This window comes from Clytia hemisphaerica, unplaced genomic scaffold (assembly GCF_902728285.1).
Source record: "Clytia hemisphaerica strain Z4C2 unplaced genomic scaffold, Clytia hemisphaerica genome assembly, whole genome shotgun sequence".
NCBI lineage: Eukaryota > Metazoa > Cnidaria > Hydrozoa > Leptothecata > Clytiidae > Clytia > Clytia hemisphaerica.
Window position 1 is genome coordinate 108,667 of NW_027103286.1, and position 19,372 is coordinate 128,038.

A 19,372-nucleotide genomic window follows, 5' to 3' on the forward strand; every position below is an offset into this window, starting at 1 on the left:
AAAAGTAATTTAACAATACTTGCCTCTGACAAAGAGGATTATATAGAATAATCAGGGCAAAACAAGAAAGTTTCGATTTTTTTCTCTAAAATTTATAAGTAGCCCCACCCCATCCAAACCTAAATATTAGGTTGATATTTTTTAGTCCAAGGGTGAAAAATTTCGATTTCTTTTGATATTTTCCTCTTTAAATCTATTTTCCCAGGCAGACTTTGAGAACTAAATGATTCAGAAAGCTATTAAATTTACTAGAATTTTTATATGTTATATTTCGTTATATATACATTTAGGCAATTTTAGGTTTGCTAAATTTTTTGAAAATTTCATGACTATAACTTTGATAAAATAATATTCAAAGTTTTTTTCATTTAGCTTACTAAACCCTTTTGTCTTCACTTTCACTATAAAAAAAACTCTATCTTCTAAAAAAAAAATAGCACGATAAAATAGTTAAATTTTTCATAAATACAAAAAAAAACAAATTTTTGAAAAAAAAAATTACCAAAAATCGTCATCCATCCAAAAAATAATGGATAAAAATATAAAAAACAGAAAAACAAAAGAGAAGATATATTAATTTTTTAAATGACTCACAGCGGGTTCTAAGTAACTAGAAATAACTAGAAGGGTTTTTCGAATAATGAAAGTAGTTCTTTGAAATATTCTTGAAAATTGATTTCTTAAAAAGATTCTCACGTCTTTGTTAAATAACTCTATCTAAAAAAGGATACAATTTTTCCCCGTCCCTACAATACCTATTTCGAGATTTCTTACAATTAACGATTTAAACCATACTTAATTGATCTCATTAATCTTAAATAATAAGCATTACTTAACACTGACGTGATCATTTTTTCCATGCCAACTAGAATATCATCAGTCCTAACATATTTTAAAGCTGGTATTTAAAATATTCTAACGCTTTTTTCCCGCCTATTTGAAAACAAAAGGAACTAGAAATTTACTCCTAGTCCATTCCTCCATTTCCATAACAATTTGGTCAGAATTAGTCTTTTAACCAGATGTTTCAGCCAAAATCTTCTTTTTGCTTCTTTTCCTTTTCCTCCTGCGCAATGTTGTTAAAATTGTCTTTTAGAATTGGTAAAAATAATATAATGTCAGTGAAAATTATGTTCAAGGCGAGTTATTGTCTGGTTGTGAAACGTCCTTAACACAGACTTGGCAACGACTGACTCTTTCACGTAGACGACCAGATTTGATTGTTTCAGATTGTGGTACAGAGAATTGACTTTGTTCGTCTATAGTGCTCAACCAGAAACTAAGTGTTGGACCAAAGTAATGACATGTTCCACGACCGTGACATTCGATGTATGGATTGACACGGAATTCTTGTAAACAGGATCCAGATGATGATAAAAGTTGTCCTGCTCCTTCTGCACCGGCAGAATTGTACTATAGAGCAAAGAAAAAATTATTTTTGTCAGGATAGAATACATTGGTAATGAAGCTTTTGTAGAGAGTTTTGTGCAAGACCTTGATTTCAAGAAATTGTTTTTAAGAGAAGTTGAAAGTAATCTTCGATCAAGAAAGCTTGGAACAGAGTGTGGAGATTGGTAAGAGGAATAGAGGTAGTGGCTTTTTTAACGAGTTGAGAGGTGTGACAATGCAAGAAAAGAGCTTTTGTCATAGATGGCTGATCACAGTTTGTTTTGGTTTCATAGTTACAGATATAAATTCAAAATTTCTGACCGTTTGAAAGTTTTCTAAAGGGAGCTTAGAGCTCCTAGAGAGTTCAGAGTCCTGTAAAGTATCAAGTTTTTAAGTTTCTGAATTGAAAAGAGTCGTTATAACTAGACACAAACTTCCTTAAAGCAGTCCACCTAAGAAGGTGAAAACTTAAACTGGAGTCTTTTATAATCCATGTAATACAGTAATGTTGGTGTTATATGATAATACGCTAATTGTTACGGGATATAATACAGTTTAAGTCTACAATTTGTAACTTCCTATCTTTTTTTGTTTATTTTCTACTATGTCTGAGTTAAGTCGTCTAGCATACTAGACTTGTGAAAAATTGAAAACTTACCATAAGGAAAGACCATCCTCTCCATAAGCCGTTCCATCCAGCTGGGCATGATGGAATGGTGCTACTTTGACTGTGAACTGCCATAACATTGGCTGGTGCTTGACATACTGAACATCTATCGAGGAGAGAAATAAAGGAGAGAAAATTAAAGCAATGTAATATCACTGGTTTTTGAGACAATATCTCGGTCAAAAATTATCTTTACTTTCGGGTACATAGTGTTCCCGCCATTACAAGGTAGTTTCGTGATACGCTTTCAAATTAGCAACCCGCTTGTTTAATCTCCTATGAAGAGTATATTTGATCATTGTTGACGTAGATCCATATCCTTGGATATCGCTTCCAAGAACACATAGGTGCGGGAAAATAGCTTAATAGAACTCTTACACTTCAAAAAATCATCGAGTATAAAATCATACCTTGAGATGTATGGTCTAACTTCTGGTCCCTTAGCAGGTGCCATCATGGAGGCTGGTTCAGGTGTGCTCAGCCAGAAAGAATAATCGTTTCTGGAGGCTACAGTACATTGGTTTTGTAAATCACAGAACATGAATGGCATTGTGGAGAATCGAGATAAACAGGATCCAGGTTTGCCAAGATCTTGACCGAAAGCACGTTCGTTTCCTTGAGCGTATAAGAAACTGTATCCGTCCCATAATTTGTTGTAGTTTTGTGGACAGTCTGGTACCTAAATAAGTAAATAATAGACGATTTTAAGAATTAGTTGACCATTGTTTTCTATGTAAGAGATTTCTCAGAGATTCAGTTTCTGGGGATGCTTTCCTATCAAAGAAGAATACAAGAAATTTGACTCTATTTGATTGATATTCATCTTCTTTGCAACTATATGTTTAAACTTGTTAAGTCGACTAATCAATGGTAAATCTATAATCGAAGTCGCAATTCACGGAACAATTTTTGAAAGGTTTAGTTTGAAAACAAAAATATATTCGACCGCAATCTAGACTGGTTTCTAGTCTTTATATCTGATTTTGACATTTTAATTTTTTTCCGAATCTATCAAAACACTTACGTTGGTAGATTGACTGTGAATGACCAATGGGAATCCGAAATCCGATGATCCAGATTTTCCTGGTGGTCCTGGAGGTCCGTCACCACCAATGGGTCCTAGGTTTCCTTTAGCACCTTGGGCTCCTTGTTTACCAATTGGTCCTGGATCTCCATTCAATCCATTAGGTCCAATATCTCCTTGAGGTCCTTGGTCACCTTTGACGCCTTTAGGTCCTTGACTTCCTTTATCTCCTTTTTCTCCTTGGTCTCCGACTAAACCGGTTAGACCTTGAAGACCTTTTTCTCCCTTTTGTCCTTTTTCGCCTGATGTTTGAAGAAGGGATGCAAAGTGATTATTATGATTCCATTATTTTAAGTCACACTTGGAGCTTTTTAGTTCCATAGTATAGTAATCTTTTTCAAAACCCAAAGTAAAACAAGGCGTTAAATAATTAAAGGACATCAAAGTCAGATCAAGTAATGAGGCTTTACAGCAGTAAAAGTAAAAGTTCAACACAACTTACCAGTACCAACTCCAGCTGGTCCACGGTCTCCTTTGGATCCTTCTTTGCCTGGTTCTCCCTTTTGTCCAATATCTCCACGTTCTCCTTGTAAACCACGCGGTCCAGTTTCACCAGCAGGTCCAATTGGTCCGACATCTCCTTTAACACCCTTTTGACCTTCATCTCCTGGTTCTCCAGCAGCTCCTTTTGGTCCTGGTTCTTTGGATTGTCCAACTGGTCCGGGTTCTCCCTTAAATCCCTTTGGTCCACGGTTTCCTTTGCCTCCACGGTCTCCTTTTTGTCCTTCTCCCATTGGGCATGGTGGTCCGACGGGTCCTTCTTTACCAACATCTCCCTTTTGTCCCTTATAACCTTGGATACCAGCTGGACCTTCTTGACCTTGTGGACCAATTGGTCCGCGTTCTCCCTTTTCTCCTTCAGACCCTACTTCTCCTTTAGCTCCAACGGGTCCATCACGCCCTGGTTCTCCCTTTGATCCTTTGCTTCCTATGTCTCCTTTTTCTCCATCAACTCCGGCATCTCCTCTTGGTCCTTTACCTCCAGCATCACCACGGACTCCTGGGTAAAAAGAAAATTTATGCGTCACTAACAAATAATCCCTTTCAAAGGAATAAATTCCCTTTTTCGATTAGCGAGCACCTCGCCAAAAGCCGGGATTTTTCATCCCGTTTCTTAGCGAGTTCCACTTTGACGATTTTCGAAAACCACTTTGACGATTTTCGAAAAATAGAAGCCTTTCAAGTGTTTTGACGCAAGTTCGATTTTTTGATACTGCAGGAGCTTCAAACGTTTAAAGTGACGTCAAAAATCGAATGTTTGGAGCCCTGGGCTCAAAACATTCGAAAAAGTCGCAAAGTGGAATAGACGTTACAGCGTAGAAAAAAAGCCGTGACGTCTAGTATAGACTATTTTTCGATAGGTGAGAAATGCTTACGTAATCTTCAGGTTTTTACTATGGTAATTGGTCGATAGAAGAGTTCATGGAAAGTTTACTTTTTGTTTATAAAAGTAACACTTGAAGACTGAAGGGGTAATAATAGGGGTAACAATAAGGTAATTTTTAAAACAATGTTTACAATAGTTGTCATTGTTTCAACAGGCAAAATGAAGCACATAGAAAAAAGATTTTAACTAAAAAGAAAAGATTTCAGACGGAAAAGGTTTCCTTACCAGATTCTCCTCTTGGTCCAATCAATCCCCTTTGTCCTTGTGTACCTTTTTTTCCATCTGCCCCTGGTTCTCCCTTGGATCCAGCTGGTCCTGGGTCTCCTTTATTGATCAATTGTCCAACTGGTAATTCACCGGCCTTAATAATATAATCTTTTCCTGGAGGTCCAGCGGGCCCAGTTGGTCCAGGTTTGCCTGAAATATAAAATAATTCAAAATTAAAACAATGTCTCTATGGAAATCGACCAAACTTTAGATTTTGGACACTGGACATTTTGGATTTTTTCTTAATAAATTGGAACAAACAAAGTTCCTTAAAATTTAGAATTTAAATTACCTGGTGGTCCACGTTCTCCTTTGAGTGGTAATCCGCGGCTTCCTTTCTCTCCACGAGGTCCAACTTCACCTTTAGATCCTGGTTCTCCAGCAAATCCAGTATCTCCCTTAGGTCCGCCAGGTCCTGGTTCACCAACTTTACCATCACGTCCCTGTCGTCCTGGGTCTCCCATAGATCCTTTTGGCCCTTCCTCTCCTTGATCACCTTTAGGTCCAACTGGTCCAATAGCTCCTGGTCGTCCTTGTAATCCACGTTCTCCTTTGACTCCTTTAGTTCCTGGCTCACCACCGGTTCCACGTCCTCCCTTTTCTCCTTTCTCGCTACCAACTCCTGGGTTTCCTTTAGGTCCAGCTAAACCTTCGTTACCTTTCTCTCCTTCACGTCCTGGCTCTCCTTTAGAGCCTGGTGGACCACGGTTACCCTTTGGACCTACAACATTGCTAGTTGCTCCTGGTTTACCACGTGGGCCAGAGTCTCCCTTTGTTCCTTTCTGTCCAATAAATCCTGGATCTCCCTTTGTTCCTTTGTCTCCGAGAGGTCCCAATGGTCCTAAATATTAAAGTATAAGCTATAGAAACATCTGACTCGTATTAAGAGTTTGTTCCCCAACAATCTCCCTATTTAAAGTTAATCTCACAATTCGCAATAAATGAATAATAAAGCCATACCTTCTGGTCCATCTTTTCCTGGTTCTCCCTTGCTTCCTCCAAGACCATCTTCTCCTCGTTCTCCTTTCTCACCATCCTTTCCTGGGTTTCCTGATTCACCTTTGTACCCAGGTTTTCCTGCTGGACCACGGATACCTTCGATACCCTTATCTCCTTTTTGTCCATCAGCACCACGGATAGAATCTCCTTTTGTTCCTTTAACTCCTTGTTCTCCAGGGATTCCTTCTCCAGGAGCTCCATCTCGTCCATTATCTCCGCGTTCTCCCTTTTGTCCATCTGGTCCTGGTTCTCCCTTTTGTCCAATGGATGATTCTCCAGCGTCTCCCTTTTCTCCTCTTAATCCATCGTTTCCAGTTGGTCCACGGCCACCTAGATTCAAAACACAGATTAATTTTCATACGTTTCAAATGATGTTTATGACTGCCAAGCAGTAAAGAGCACTTTATCCTCCGTAATCCTATAAAGAAAACTTGAACGTTTGTTTCAAACTAATCTGCAAATGAAAGGTTGCGAAAGCGGCGTGATTTGTAAAAGTAGATTCCATGCAAAAACTGAATAATGGCTATTATGGAAAAGTAAATTTTAAAAATTTCAAAAGATTTCTATACCTGAAGTTCCTGGTGATCCTGCCTCTCCCTTAGGTCCTGGTTCTCCTTTCTCACCATCGAAACCATCTTGACCTGGTTCTCCTTTTGGTGCAGAGTTTCCTGGTGGACCATCACGTCCAGCTGGTCCAAGATCTCCTTTATCTCCCTTTTTTCCTGGGGTTCCACTGGCTGGTCCTGGTGGTCCGTCTTGTCCTGGTTCTCCCTTAGGTCCACGTTCTCCGTCGATACCATCTTTGCCTATAGTCGAAATAATGTTACGAAGATCATATATAGAGACCAAAAATGCTGTTAAATTTGTTTACATCAAAATGAACAAATCAAGAAAATCAGGATAATTGAACCGATAAAATGGATCTTTAGCCATCTTTGATGTTCCAACTTACCAACTTCTCCGACTTGTCCTGCTTCTCCTCTTTGACCTGGTTCTCCCCGTTCTCCTTTTTCTCCACTTCCTGGCTCACCACGTGGTCCAATTTCTCCTTGGAATCCTTGTGGACCTGACTCTCCTTGTGGTCCTGCGGCTCCTGAGGGTCCTCGTGGTCCAGGATTACCTTTTGGCCCTTGGTCACCTTTCAACATAGTTGGGAAAGGTTCTCCCTTTTCTCCTTGTTCTCCAAATGGTCCTCGGGGACCTTGTGGTCCTTCGGCTCCTTGGGGTCCACGTTCTCCTTTGAATCCTCTTAATCCACTTCCTTTTTCTCCTTTAGCTCCTTTGTCACCATCGAATCCAGCGATTCCACTGACTCCTGGTGCTCCACGGTCTCCGGGTGATCCCTAAGAGTTATGAAAATATTAAGTTAAATTTTGAATATTACCATACATCAAATTCCTTTGCAGTCATCATTACCATTATCCGTCTATCTAGGTCTGTGAAGACCTAGGTCGGAAATAAACGATAGCCCTCCCTCCACAGCTAACTGTCGACCATCACTCTCTCCAATTCTTCCAACCCAAGCTTTGTCAGTCCTTGTAAATCATGATTCAAAGTTTTGTTACTTTTTCAACAAAATGAAAGCCTTTTCTATGGAAAAAAGTTTTTCGAAGCCGTCAGAAAAGTTAATAGATGCAAAGAAATGAATTGCAACACAATACTGGCAATTTCTTCATACTTACTTGTAATCCATCAGCGCCAGCTGGTCCTCTTGGTCCTGGTTCTCCAGCAGCTCCTTGTTCGCCCTGGAATCCGATAGCGCCATCTTGTCCAGCTTTACCAGCTTCTCCTTTCTCACCACGATCACCACGGACAACAATATCATTACCAGCTGGTCCATCTTTGCCACGGACTCCACGTTCTCCTTTTCCTCCTTGTTCTCCTTGTTGGCCCTGGTCACCACGAGCCCCAGGATCTCCACGGCTTCCAGCAACACCTAATGAGAATAAAATATTCAATTCATGATAAAACAAATCAATTCATGTAATGGTAAATGAATATCACTTTTTTAACCAGAGTACATATATCTTCACTATATATATTTGAAATCAGTCATTTCGCATGACTTTAGACAAGGTAGCCTTTCTAAAATCATATGAGATGACATTTCGCTGAAAGTAATTGTCATTACAACATTGACCCGTGACCCCTAAAGTCTTCTAAGGCCTGCTCCAGTTTCTCTTATTCATTAGTAAAACTGTGTAACTTATATTATAGGTATACTTATATTAAAGAATAAAATCTTACCTGGTTCTCCAAGTTGTCCTTTTTCTCCTTTTTCTCCATCAGCACCATTCAAACCAGCTTGTCCTGGCAATCCCTTTTCTCCTTGTGGTCCTGGTGGGCAAGTCTTACAATCTTCTCCTTTTGGTCCACGAGTTCCTGGTGGTCCAGCAGGTCCTTGAACACCTGCTTCTCCTTGGGCTCCTGGTTCTCCTTGATCACCAACTAAGATTTCATTTCCTTCACTATCGGTGACTTTTCCTGGTGGACCAGGTTGTCCTGGGAAACCTCGGTTACCTTGTTTTCCTGGTTCTCCAATAGGTCCTGGCTCTCCATCCATTCCTGGTGGTCCCTTTACGCTGGTTCCGGGTCTTCCTGGTTCTCCTTTTATTCCAAAGTCTCCTTTTTCTCCACTTGGCCCAATAGGTCCTTTCATTCCTGGTTCTCCTGGTTTTCCAGCTGTACCTTCTGGTCCAATTGGTCCTGCCTCTCCCTTAAATCCTTTTGGTCCAACGGGGCCAGCAGATCCTTTAGGTCCGGCGGCTCCTTGTGGTCCAGCTGGTCCATCTTCTCCAGGTTGACCATCTTTTCCACGATCTCCTTTCTCTCCGTCTTTTCCTGGTAATCCTTGGACATTTTCTCCTTGTTCTCCTTTTTCTCCCTCAACTCCGTTGAGTCCAGCCTTTCCTGGTTCTCCCTTTAATCCATCTCTTCCATCACGGCCTGTAGATCCTTTTTCTCCTTTTTCACCATCAGGTCCTTGTAAACCTTGGGTTCCTTTCATTCCAGTTGGTCCCTAAAATATCCGATGATTATTAATTTGTGGTTGAATTTCAATTTCAACTTCTTCAATAGAGTTTGTTGAATAATATTGATGTACTTCGTGATTATAGTATATTTGAGTCTTAGAATTATATTTTTATTCTTAAAACTCTGCAATGATAAAAATGGAGTCTAAAGCCGTTTCATATCACTAGCGGTTAGTATTTTTTCCTAAGTCAAACACTTTTTGCAGCAATCGAATCAATATTTATCTATTACTTACAGATGGTCCATCTCGTCCTTGGTCTCCTTTGTCTCCTTTGGATCCTTGGCTACCTTTGTCACCACGTTCTCCAGGTTTACCAGATTCTCCACGTTGTCCAGCATCTCCTTTATCTCCTTGAACTCCTTGGTCTCCCTTGGGTCCTTGGATGATGTTAGCGGCTCCTAGATTGAAAAAATAAATATTTTAGAGCCAGCAGCATTGGCAGAGAAAGTACTGTTTCTGTTAAGTAAATCGTATTACAGTATAAATGAGCACTCCAATCGGGAAGAGAAAATCTATAAGATAATTATTTAGTGGCAGTAATTGAAGACTTTTGACAGTCTTTCGATTGTTTTTTTTTTGATTACTTAGAGGACCATATATCAAAATTAGTATAAAAAGCCTTCAATTTCGATCCTAATAGGTAGGTTGGTGAATCTGAGACAAAAAAGGGAAAGCCCCCCCCCCAAATGGTCTTTCTCAAACAATAGATTCTTGTATGTCACTTACCTTTAGCAAATTCGCCACCAGATCCTTTGCAAGCTTGTCCAGGAGGTCCTTGTAAACCTTTTAGTCCTTTATCACCACGTTGTCCAACGATGGTCACGTTAGAATCACCACGAGCTCCTTTTTGACCTTTCAATCCACGAAGACCTTGTTTACCATCTCTACCAGATTCTCCTTTTGATCCTTTCTCTCCACCATCTCCTTTAGGTCCCTGATAGATAAATATGTGAGAGATTTTTATAAGATTATCCTCTGAGTTGAAATCTTGGGGAAACCTTTCGATGAAACAGCTCTCACAGTGTTTGGTTTACTTTAAGGATGGTATAGACCTTTTCATAAATTACGTCACGAACATCACTCACCTCGTTTGAAATTATTGCCATGGTATTTATCTACCAGTGGATTTTATTAAAACTACTTTCTATTTATAAAACAAACATTTAATGTCTCAAGGGACATAATCACCATGGTAATTGTTCGAATATGAGGCAAGTGATGTTCGTGAGAGAATTTAAGAAAAGCTCTATTGATTGATTGATACTGATTCGATTTGGTTAAAAGCAACATACATTTTGAGCTTGAGTATTGGGCTTTTCCAGAACCCAAGGGGGTAAGGTTTGAAATGCAGTGGAATTCCATAAGGGTAGACGAAAATCCGTCAAAAATAAGCGGAATTCCAAGGGTGTAATGATTGAAAATTTGTAAAAATTCGGAATTCCAGAAGGGTATGATCCTGAAATTGCCTGGAATTCCAAGGGGGTAGGTCACAAAAGGTTGGACCTCCTCAACAGCGGATGAACGGTTTTTTCTGGAAAAGCCCATTGCTTATCTCTAAATTTGTCTGGGAAATGACTTATTCTAGAGGCAAAATCTGAGTCTTGGTATGCTCATAAATAAAATTTACTTTAATCCTTTCCAGAGCTGGCACACAACCTTATTTCAACGTTTATCTAACGTTATATAGACGTTGTAAACATTTGATAAACGTTGAAACAACGTTTTGTGGACTTACGTCTTGACCAAATTTTCCTGGTTCTCCCTTTTGTCCTTTCAATCGAGTGGCAGTAGAATCTCCTGGCTCTCCTGGAGGTCCTTCTGGTCCTTCCATACCTTGATTACCTTGTTGTCCATCACGACCACGTGGCCCTTCTGGTCCACGGTCTCCCTATGGAACAAGAAACGAAAGAAAACTGAGTTTATCACAGGAAAAATCCAAAAATAACATTTTGGGTGCATTCATAAGGAAAATTTTTTTTTTTTAAATAATTCACGGTTCAAAGGTAAAATTTCTTCAATGGGTTGCCTTTTCTTCTGAAATTAACCAGGATGATTTACTTCCCAATACAGTATACTCTCGTTTATTCGAACTTCTATTATTCGAATCTTTCTATAATTAAAAATTATTCCCAGTCCCCGTCAAGGAAAAACCCTCTTAATATACTTTTTTTAATTCGAACCTCTTTGTAATTCGAGTAAATTCCCCGTTCGAGTTCGAATTAGCGAGAGTCAACTTAAATTTGTTACCTTAGTTCCATTGCATCCTGGGATACCTGCTTCTCCACGTCTACCTTCGTTTCCAGGTTGACCCTATAATCAAAATCAAATCAAAATTAAGCCATTAAACCTTCTTCTGTTGCTGAAATCACATGCGATGCGATGATATATAACTTATCCCCACTGGATATTCCAACTTGAATCCATAAGCTGATTTTCTGATTGGCCTTGTAATTGTAATATACCCACGCTAGAAAGTCTTTTTTACTGAATACAAGATAGTAGCTGATTTCGCTATTTCGTGACTATCTTCATATTGGAGTGTTAACTAATTAAGCAAATATCCTCTAATTTGCCAATGTCCTCTAATTCGGAAGTTTCCGGTATTTTGAGATTTAACTATACTTACATGACGTCCGGGTTGACCGGGAAGACCTGGTGATCCGACTCGTCCCTAGAGACAAAACAAAACATCTTTTAACTTTTTCAGTGCGGTAAATAAGAATAAAATTCTAATTTCAAAGAATAACTTTAACAAATTACAGTGGACATTCGCTAATTCAACGTTCGCTAATTCAACATTCGATATGCTCTATAATTCGATGAAAACTCAGTTCTCCTTGAAAACCTAATTATAGAGCATCAACTATAACTTTTTGAAGACAAAGTCCTTTGAAAGCTTATTTAAAGATTGAGAATTTCAAAAGGCAGCAACATGAATTTAAGAATTTGAAATACATAACGATGTGCGGTAATAGCTCAACTTACCCTTGGTCCTGGCATTCCCTTGCCTCCATCACGTCCTGCTACACCTTTTGATCCGGGTGGTCCAGTGGGTCCTTCAGGTCCAGGGAAGCCCTAAATTACGTTAAAGTAGGAAGGTTATAGAAAAGTTTTGCATACATTCATTATTTTACTTTATTGTTACGCACAAAATATATACCGAAGCAAGCACAGGGAATTAGAATTTATTCGAGTTATGGCAGGTTATGGGGAAGTTCGTGTTATATCGGCTTGTATATAATGGTTTATTATCTGAAGAGACCTGTAAACTTCTCCAAGTTGAAGATACATTGGAATCATTGAAGTTCGAGCTATGGAAACTCTGCACTGAAACAAAATTCTGTACTTTGAATAATAATAAGAAAATACTAGCTTTGGAGTTAAGAATTAACTTACTGGTAATCCGGGTGGTCCAGAAAACCCGGGCATACCAACTGCTCCCTAGAATAAATAGAAAATATATATATTTACTTAAAAGTACTGAAAAAATTATTTGTTTCATTCCGTTCCCAAGTCGATTTAATGGATGGGTTTCCCAAATGAGAAATTAAAAATTGCATCATAAAAGTTGCCGTAGGCTACCTTATATTTTGTTTATTCTCCAGACAAGCAGGATCCTTATTTTTGTTATATTTCCGCAATGTTTATAGAAATCAGTTTATATTTTATTCTTACCCTTTCTCCTTTCTTTCCAACACATAGACTGGTACATGCACCACACCCACCGCACTACAAGAGAGAAAAAGAGAAATTGGCATTAAGGTATGTTGCGTCTGTAAACAGATTTAGTATCTACGGAGATTTCAAAATTCATTGCTACGTTATACGTGATATACACCCTGGTACCGAGTAAAAGGTATGCTTTTAATCACGTTTGTCCTTTTTAAGTTAATTCTTTTCTCCGCCTAGGTCAAGCATAGTAAACATAGAGAAGGTTTATTTTGAAAGGCTTTTATTCCTGTTATATTCACCTATCAGTTATTCTTGAAGAACTTTAAAGGGACATAAAAGTACTGACAAAATTTGTACACAAACCGTATGCAGCGGGGTACAAAATCAAAACAAATGTCACATGTCAAAATAAAAAATCAAAACAAATATGGCTGATTTTGATTGTTTCAATTATTTTACAAGTTTGTTTTGGACACGTGATTTTAATTGTTCTCTTTAATGACACGTGGTTTGCGCAATGTTTACATTTTACTACTTTTATGTCCCTTTAAGGGCATCCCTTTTCAAATTAGCTTGATGGGAACTGTAAGTATTACTTATATGTGGTTTTTGTCTAACACCGTTGTAACTTAGGACAAAGTAACAAAGGAATAATTTTTTTGCTATAATGATGGCGTTTTCGGGATGAAATTTACTTCGTATTTTCTTTATAACTTTTAAACGGCAATGTATCATAGCTCATAATTTAAGTCTGCCTTCCCTCTTTTCAATGCTGAAAATAATAGATTCTTGTTTTCTCGGAATCTCAATTTGAGCTTGTACACTTTGTTTTGAAACACTCGGTACATTGTTCAAAGGATGTTGGTATCGCTTGAGAAAGATTGCGGGCTAAAGATGGCGTCCTTTGACATGATTAATGACAGATACATAAACTGCACTGAGTCAGTATCTCTTAAGGACGGCTAGAGTTTAAAGTTCGTGACAGCTTGAGTTGAAACAAAAGGCTTATTATTATTAGTCAAGCTCTTTTTCTTTACAGTATGTACATTTCATCACATGAGAAATTAGCAGCCGGTACACGGGCTTTTGAACACATAAAACTCACGCAACATTGAAATTTCACAATTAATCATCAAAATAAGTTCTCAGCTAGAGGAAGAAAGAATAAACAAACGTCTCCCTCTCTATCTTTAGGTTTTTTCTTATAAAAAAATTTTTTTTGTGTATGACAAGAAAAAAAAACTTTGAAACCAACATAAAGAGAGGACAATAGAAGTGACAATAACTTTTTTAGAAATTTTGACGGGGATACGGGAAGACCCCTTTTAAATTCTCTCGGAAATTCAAAAATGTCGAAAACAAATAAACTCAACACCACCATGAAAATAAAAAAACCAAAGCCTGTTATCCTCTATGATGTTGAAAAAACAAACTAAAACCCTGTCAAATAATATAATGAAGAGAAAAGAAAAAAGATTCCCCACTCCCCTTTCACTGCAGACAGTGGTGTTTGACTTTTCAGCTCAGAGGCTACCATTGTTTATTTTCTCTCGTCACCCGCTAGAATCAATCTTTCTTAAGTATTCGCCCAAAATTATTTTATTGATCAAATTTAACACAACTGAGTGGCTTTAGGATAAATAACACATTTTTTTATTCAAAACAAACAGGATTTTGGTAAGATAGGGACAACCCCCTGAAATAATTTTGATCGCTATTTTCCATGGTCTTTTTTTCTCTGTCTAGTAGCTGTGGAACCTCTTGGTTTAGGATTTTACAGGAATTATTAAAGTTTTCAAGAAACATGATTAAATCCAGCTTTTTATTCGACATACTTCAAATGACGTCATTGTTAAACTATCCCATTTTTTTCCACTGTCAATTTCGGTTCTAGGGTTTCTAAAGTTGTTCAAACTTATACAGTATTTTAATTGTATCGAGTGGTTTAGATTCTAAATGATAACTGGCAAATTTATTGTGAATCAGAACTACATAATCATACATGGATGAAAATAAATGAACTTTTAAGACAACATGAATTACATAGTTCGTGTTAAGTCCGTTAACAAATTTCCCTATACCTCACAGATCCGGTCGAATGTTTTTACCAAAAGAAAATTAGCGACTATCTAGAAATGAGTCACATGATCATTTATAGCAATCTCTCTAATTTGTTGAAGTCATCTTTGTCCGGTCTTCCCTTTTGGAGACAGAACACTCTTTAATAAATTTCCTCACGGAGCTGAGAACTATGACTCCCAGAAGGTAATTTTCAAATTGAATCATAAAAGGAGTACGATATATATTTTAATAGCATCATTTTGGATATGATTGATCACTCCCGGAATAAGTTTCTACTAGCCATTCTCCGACGGGGAAAGAATATGACTAGCCTTCTACTATTTTCAGTGGAAAATCTTTATCCGGCCTCTTATTTTTTAGCACTCTTTGATCATTTCTATTAGAGGAAACTAAGAAAAATTATTCCCAGGTGGCAACTTTAATCATACCGTCAACTTCCCAGACTTTAAAAGTTTCCACCAACGGGAAAAGAAACCTTCAACTATTTTCAAGTGGAATCCCAGAAAAACGAGGACAGCTTTTTTACAAAAATCACATTGAATGTTAGAATTGAGCATTCTTGAAATGAAAACACCGAAAATAATGATTTTTCTGCTTTATCAAATATATAAAATCGCCCTAGATCAAACATCGACGTAGATTCATAGCAAATATTTTTTTAAACCCTCCAGGAAAACACAGGGTCAAGTTCATTTTCTCATTGGATTATCTCTCGTAACATTCAGATATAATCAGCTTATTCCTGAAAGCTTGCTCTCTCTTTTTTAAATATATATGGTGAAGATCAGAGATCTGACCTCAAGGAGAGAAAGTGTATATATATCCTTATTGTCAATATCTCTGTACTGTAATACATTTTTGATTGAAATTTTGCTTTGTTAAGATTGACTTTCGAGGAGGTTCTTTTTACTCTAAAACTTCTTGGCATGCTTGCGTTAAATGTCGTGTAAATATCATTATGCTGACCCCTCCTTTCAAACCTTCTCTATGAAGCTAGTCAAAAGGTTAGCTGAGGGATCAAGCATAATGCAACGGCCACAATTTTATCATGGGATTTCCAAGAAAACAACCAAAATGATAATAGAAAACAGAAAATTTCAGAAAAATATGTTTTGATTGATAAAATTTTCAACTTTAAGTATTAATGACTTTAAATGAAGTAGAAATATATTATTGAACTGCTCACACGAGGCCCCTTAAGCACTTTCATGACTTTCATTGGTTTGATAATAATCGAAAATTCGAATCACAGCAGTCGAAGAGGGAGAAAAATCATGAAAATTTCATCACTAGCGGAAGTAAGAATGACAACAAAAATAATGACAAAACACTTAAGTCTCCAGCTTCCAGTCTATCAGGGGTTTATCTCGGAAGTTAAATTTTTACTCTCCCACACTAACCAACGACTCAAACAACGACTATATTTGTTTTGACTATGTCTTTTTCATTTCATAAGTAAAATTTTTGGAGCGTCAAACTTAAGATCCATATGTTGTTTTTGAATCAACAGATAATAACATTTCATATACAGTATGTTGTTTAAATGTAAAATTTATCACAAAAATATCAAATGTTTTAAGTTCTGAGGGTAATTATGAAATAATTTTAGCAAACACGATACTTTGGTGATCGGATTTTTGTTAAAGTGAGTTATTTTTATTACATGTATACAAAACTCATGAAGTCTCGACACTTAGATATAAAGACTAGGTCTCATCAACCCATTCGCCCGTCTTAAAACAGAGCTTTCCAAATGTTGAAAGCTGTTCAAAGTTGCCCCTCAATATTGAGTGAACTTGCTTTCAAAGCAGGAAATAGCTCAGAGCATACTCTTGACATTTTTTTAAAAGAATCTTTCATCATTATTTTTTCAAGTGCCTTGTTTCCTATCTTTCATCAGAAGATGTTTTCATCATAGTGAGGTGTTCCTTCAAGAGGCAACACATGTCAGCAGCAGTAACTCAACACCCTTAAGTGTTTTTATTATAAGTCATCATTATTATCTTTGTAATTTCTGTCTCGCAGTAAATCTATTGATTTTGGCATCAATATTGGTTTTTTTTCTGGGTGATATTTTTATAAATTGAAATGGATAAATTGATCCAAACCCTGTGTTTTCTTTCAAAATTTCTTTATAACGAGGAATAATTTTACAAAATTTTGGAATATCATGTATATAGAGGAGTGGTTCCTCCAAAAATATGTTCAAGTGATGTCACCTTCTTGTGTTTTCTACGTATTACTTTACATACAGTAACAGAATATTTTATGTAAAAAGTTGGGACAAAAACACCCACAAAATTTCAAGTTTCATTTGAGAATGGGTAAAGACGAACCCTTTAATAGCTCATCAATTTTGGGTTGTTTCTATTCTATATGTAATAACACACTCAGTGGTCGAATAGAAAGATGTAACTCAAACAAACCACATTTTATGAGCTACCAATAATTATTGTATAAAAAAAGATTTTTGTAAGCCCGCTTTATACCCTTGTTAACAACCACGAAATTTTTCTTAAGGGTTTCTTAAAAACATTTTTTCAGGTTTTTGATACACCCACTTTATTCCATTAAGAATTTCTTCTCATTTCAAGATTTAAACCTAAGTTTGTAATCTCTACTTTTTAACATACATTTGAAAGCTTATAATTTTGCAGAATTTTTGTGTCAGTATTTTATCTTTACCTATCATTTAGAGTCGTGAACCTTTGTAATTTTATACTGGGGATTTTAACTTCTTCCTCAAGTGAAGACAGATTTTTAGTAGGTCCTATTTCAACTGTAAAAATGTCAACACTTGTTGTTTTTTAAGTAAAACATTTCCCATCGAGTCCTTTTTTAACGAGTATCTGCAACCCTTCGCGATATTGTAATATTGATTCTATTAGGCGGGTGATTTTCCATTAACTTTGAAATTATCCTTATTCTTTTATTGAGTGGCTTACAGTTTGATATGCCAAAAACTCACACAGTAGCTATCAGTTTTAGAAACTTTTTTCCGAAAATGAAATCTTTTTCTCAGACACTAGGGTAGACAATTTATATGAGTCTGTCCCGTGTTGACTTTTATAAAAAATCTGGCTGTTGGTGACAATTTTGTAAATGCTTCTTTTTTTCTCAATGTAACCCGATGATATCGTTCTGATCTTGATGATAATCAAAGAAAATCCTCTTTGCGTTAAAAAAAAGTAAGAAAAAAGTTTCAAGGTTGAATCAAATGCGACAATAGTTGTTGATGACTCGCGATTCTGAACAGATTTATTTCTTAGACGATTTACATATGTTCAGCTATTCAAATGTTTTTACAAAAAATCCTGAAATTTTCAACTCCTCCACAAGAAAAGAACACATCTTTTATTATCTCCTTAATATAACGTATGACTTACCTGAGTATTTGAAGAAGCATTTCCAGGATATAACGCTAAGAAAATAGCTGCGAAAATGATGGACCTCGATATCAGACTGGAAAAAAAGGAAATGGTCAGAATTTAGATAATTGTTAATATTTTACTCGTATTTGCGACACACAGAGACCATCGGGAAATACTCCTAAAGGACTTAGCCTCAATCGGTGACTATAGCCGAATAAAACGTGTTTTATTAGCTCTAGACGCTTGTTTAGAATGTCATCGCTATATTTGGTGGGTGACTAGACTGCTTAATAATTCTCTTCCAGTGGGTGAAAGAAAAATAAGCGATTTTTAATCTTTCCCGTTGTTTAAAGTCAACGTACATTTATTTTGATTTCATATTTCCTATTAATCATTTAGAATTATACATTAAGACACTAAACGTTTTGTAGTATTTATGTTAATAAGTTAAAAGCTTAGGAGCTTTTTTAAATGTTATCGCCCGTCCAAAAGTTTGCAAAACTTGTTCGTTGTTATTCCGTGATTCTTCTTGCAGACGCAAAACTAGAAACTCTCAAAGAGAAACATTTATTAATTAATTATTGTTATCTCGTTGAGAATCAATTTCTAATTGTTTATTACTAATGACTCTACTGAAAAGTCTTTGTATGTAAAGTTCTTTTTTTCTATTCTCAATGCATTCAATAAGAAAAAGAAATAGTTTTTATTTGGGAGTTTTAGTATTTGCGTCTTGTAAGAGGAATATAAAGTAACTTCGAACATGCGAAACAACTTTCTAAAGGAAAACAAAATCAAAACTTACTCCATCGTTTTCCTAAACTTTTTTCTGTCCTGCTTATGTTCTTGTCAACAGATAGTTCTTTTAATACATCCACTCCAATTTACTTCAGTGATTTTTGTATTTTTTCTATTCGATGCACAATAAAATAAAATTAAAACAAATTTAACACAAATAGTGTCCAAATCAACCAGGGATAAACGAACAATCAAGTTCAAACTTTATCTAAATGCGAAAGTGTAACCCTTCTTGACATAGCCCATCGAGGTTGAGGGTAACAACAGTAGAAAGCAAACCAATGTATATCCCGAATAAATTTCTTTTGAAATCTCTTAAAATCTTTTCTTTCTATATGTCAATATCAGAAGGCTGTCACCATGATATGCGTCAACCCTTCTACTTATTAAAGAGGACTTTTTTGAAATGAACTCAAATTGTCTCTGCTTATTTTGAATGTAAATGCACTCCTTCCTTTTTTTTCTACTCTCTACTCCACACCACAGATATACTATATAAAAGAGTAAAAAAGTCACCCTTCTCTTTTTTAACACTGACACTCACCCACATTTGTTAAAATATGAACTGGGGTGACTGTCTAAACAACATGATCTGTGTGTGTAGTGTAGCTACAGATTCAGAAAA

General features: G+C 36.6%; 1 protein-coding gene across 1 annotated transcript; it reads right to left on the minus strand.

Annotated features, from left to right (window-relative positions):
• Window positions 1-244: 244 nt before the first annotated feature.
• LOC136805915 (collagen alpha-1(IV) chain-like) lies at window positions 245-18,861 on the minus strand. Its single transcript, XM_067062494.1, has 22 exons — window positions 18,755-18,861; window positions 17,968-18,043; window positions 12,503-12,556; window positions 12,224-12,268; window positions 11,813-11,902; window positions 11,454-11,498; window positions 11,075-11,137; window positions 10,563-10,715; window positions 9,554-9,761; window positions 9,062-9,225; window positions 8,041-8,812; window positions 7,476-7,729; window positions 6,746-7,136; window positions 6,363-6,599; window positions 5,755-6,123; window positions 5,087-5,635; window positions 4,753-4,944; window positions 3,583-4,140; window positions 3,081-3,382; window positions 2,467-2,735; window positions 2,048-2,162; window positions 245-1,413 (listed from the first exon to the last, which is right to left on the minus strand). Exons 1-22 carry the CDS (start codon window positions 18,757-18,759, stop codon window positions 1,135-1,137), a joined length of 5,190 nt encoding a protein of 1,729 aa, XP_066918595.1. The 5' UTR covers window positions 18,760-18,861; the 3' UTR covers window positions 245-1,134.
• Window positions 18,862-19,372: the final 511 nt, after the last annotated feature.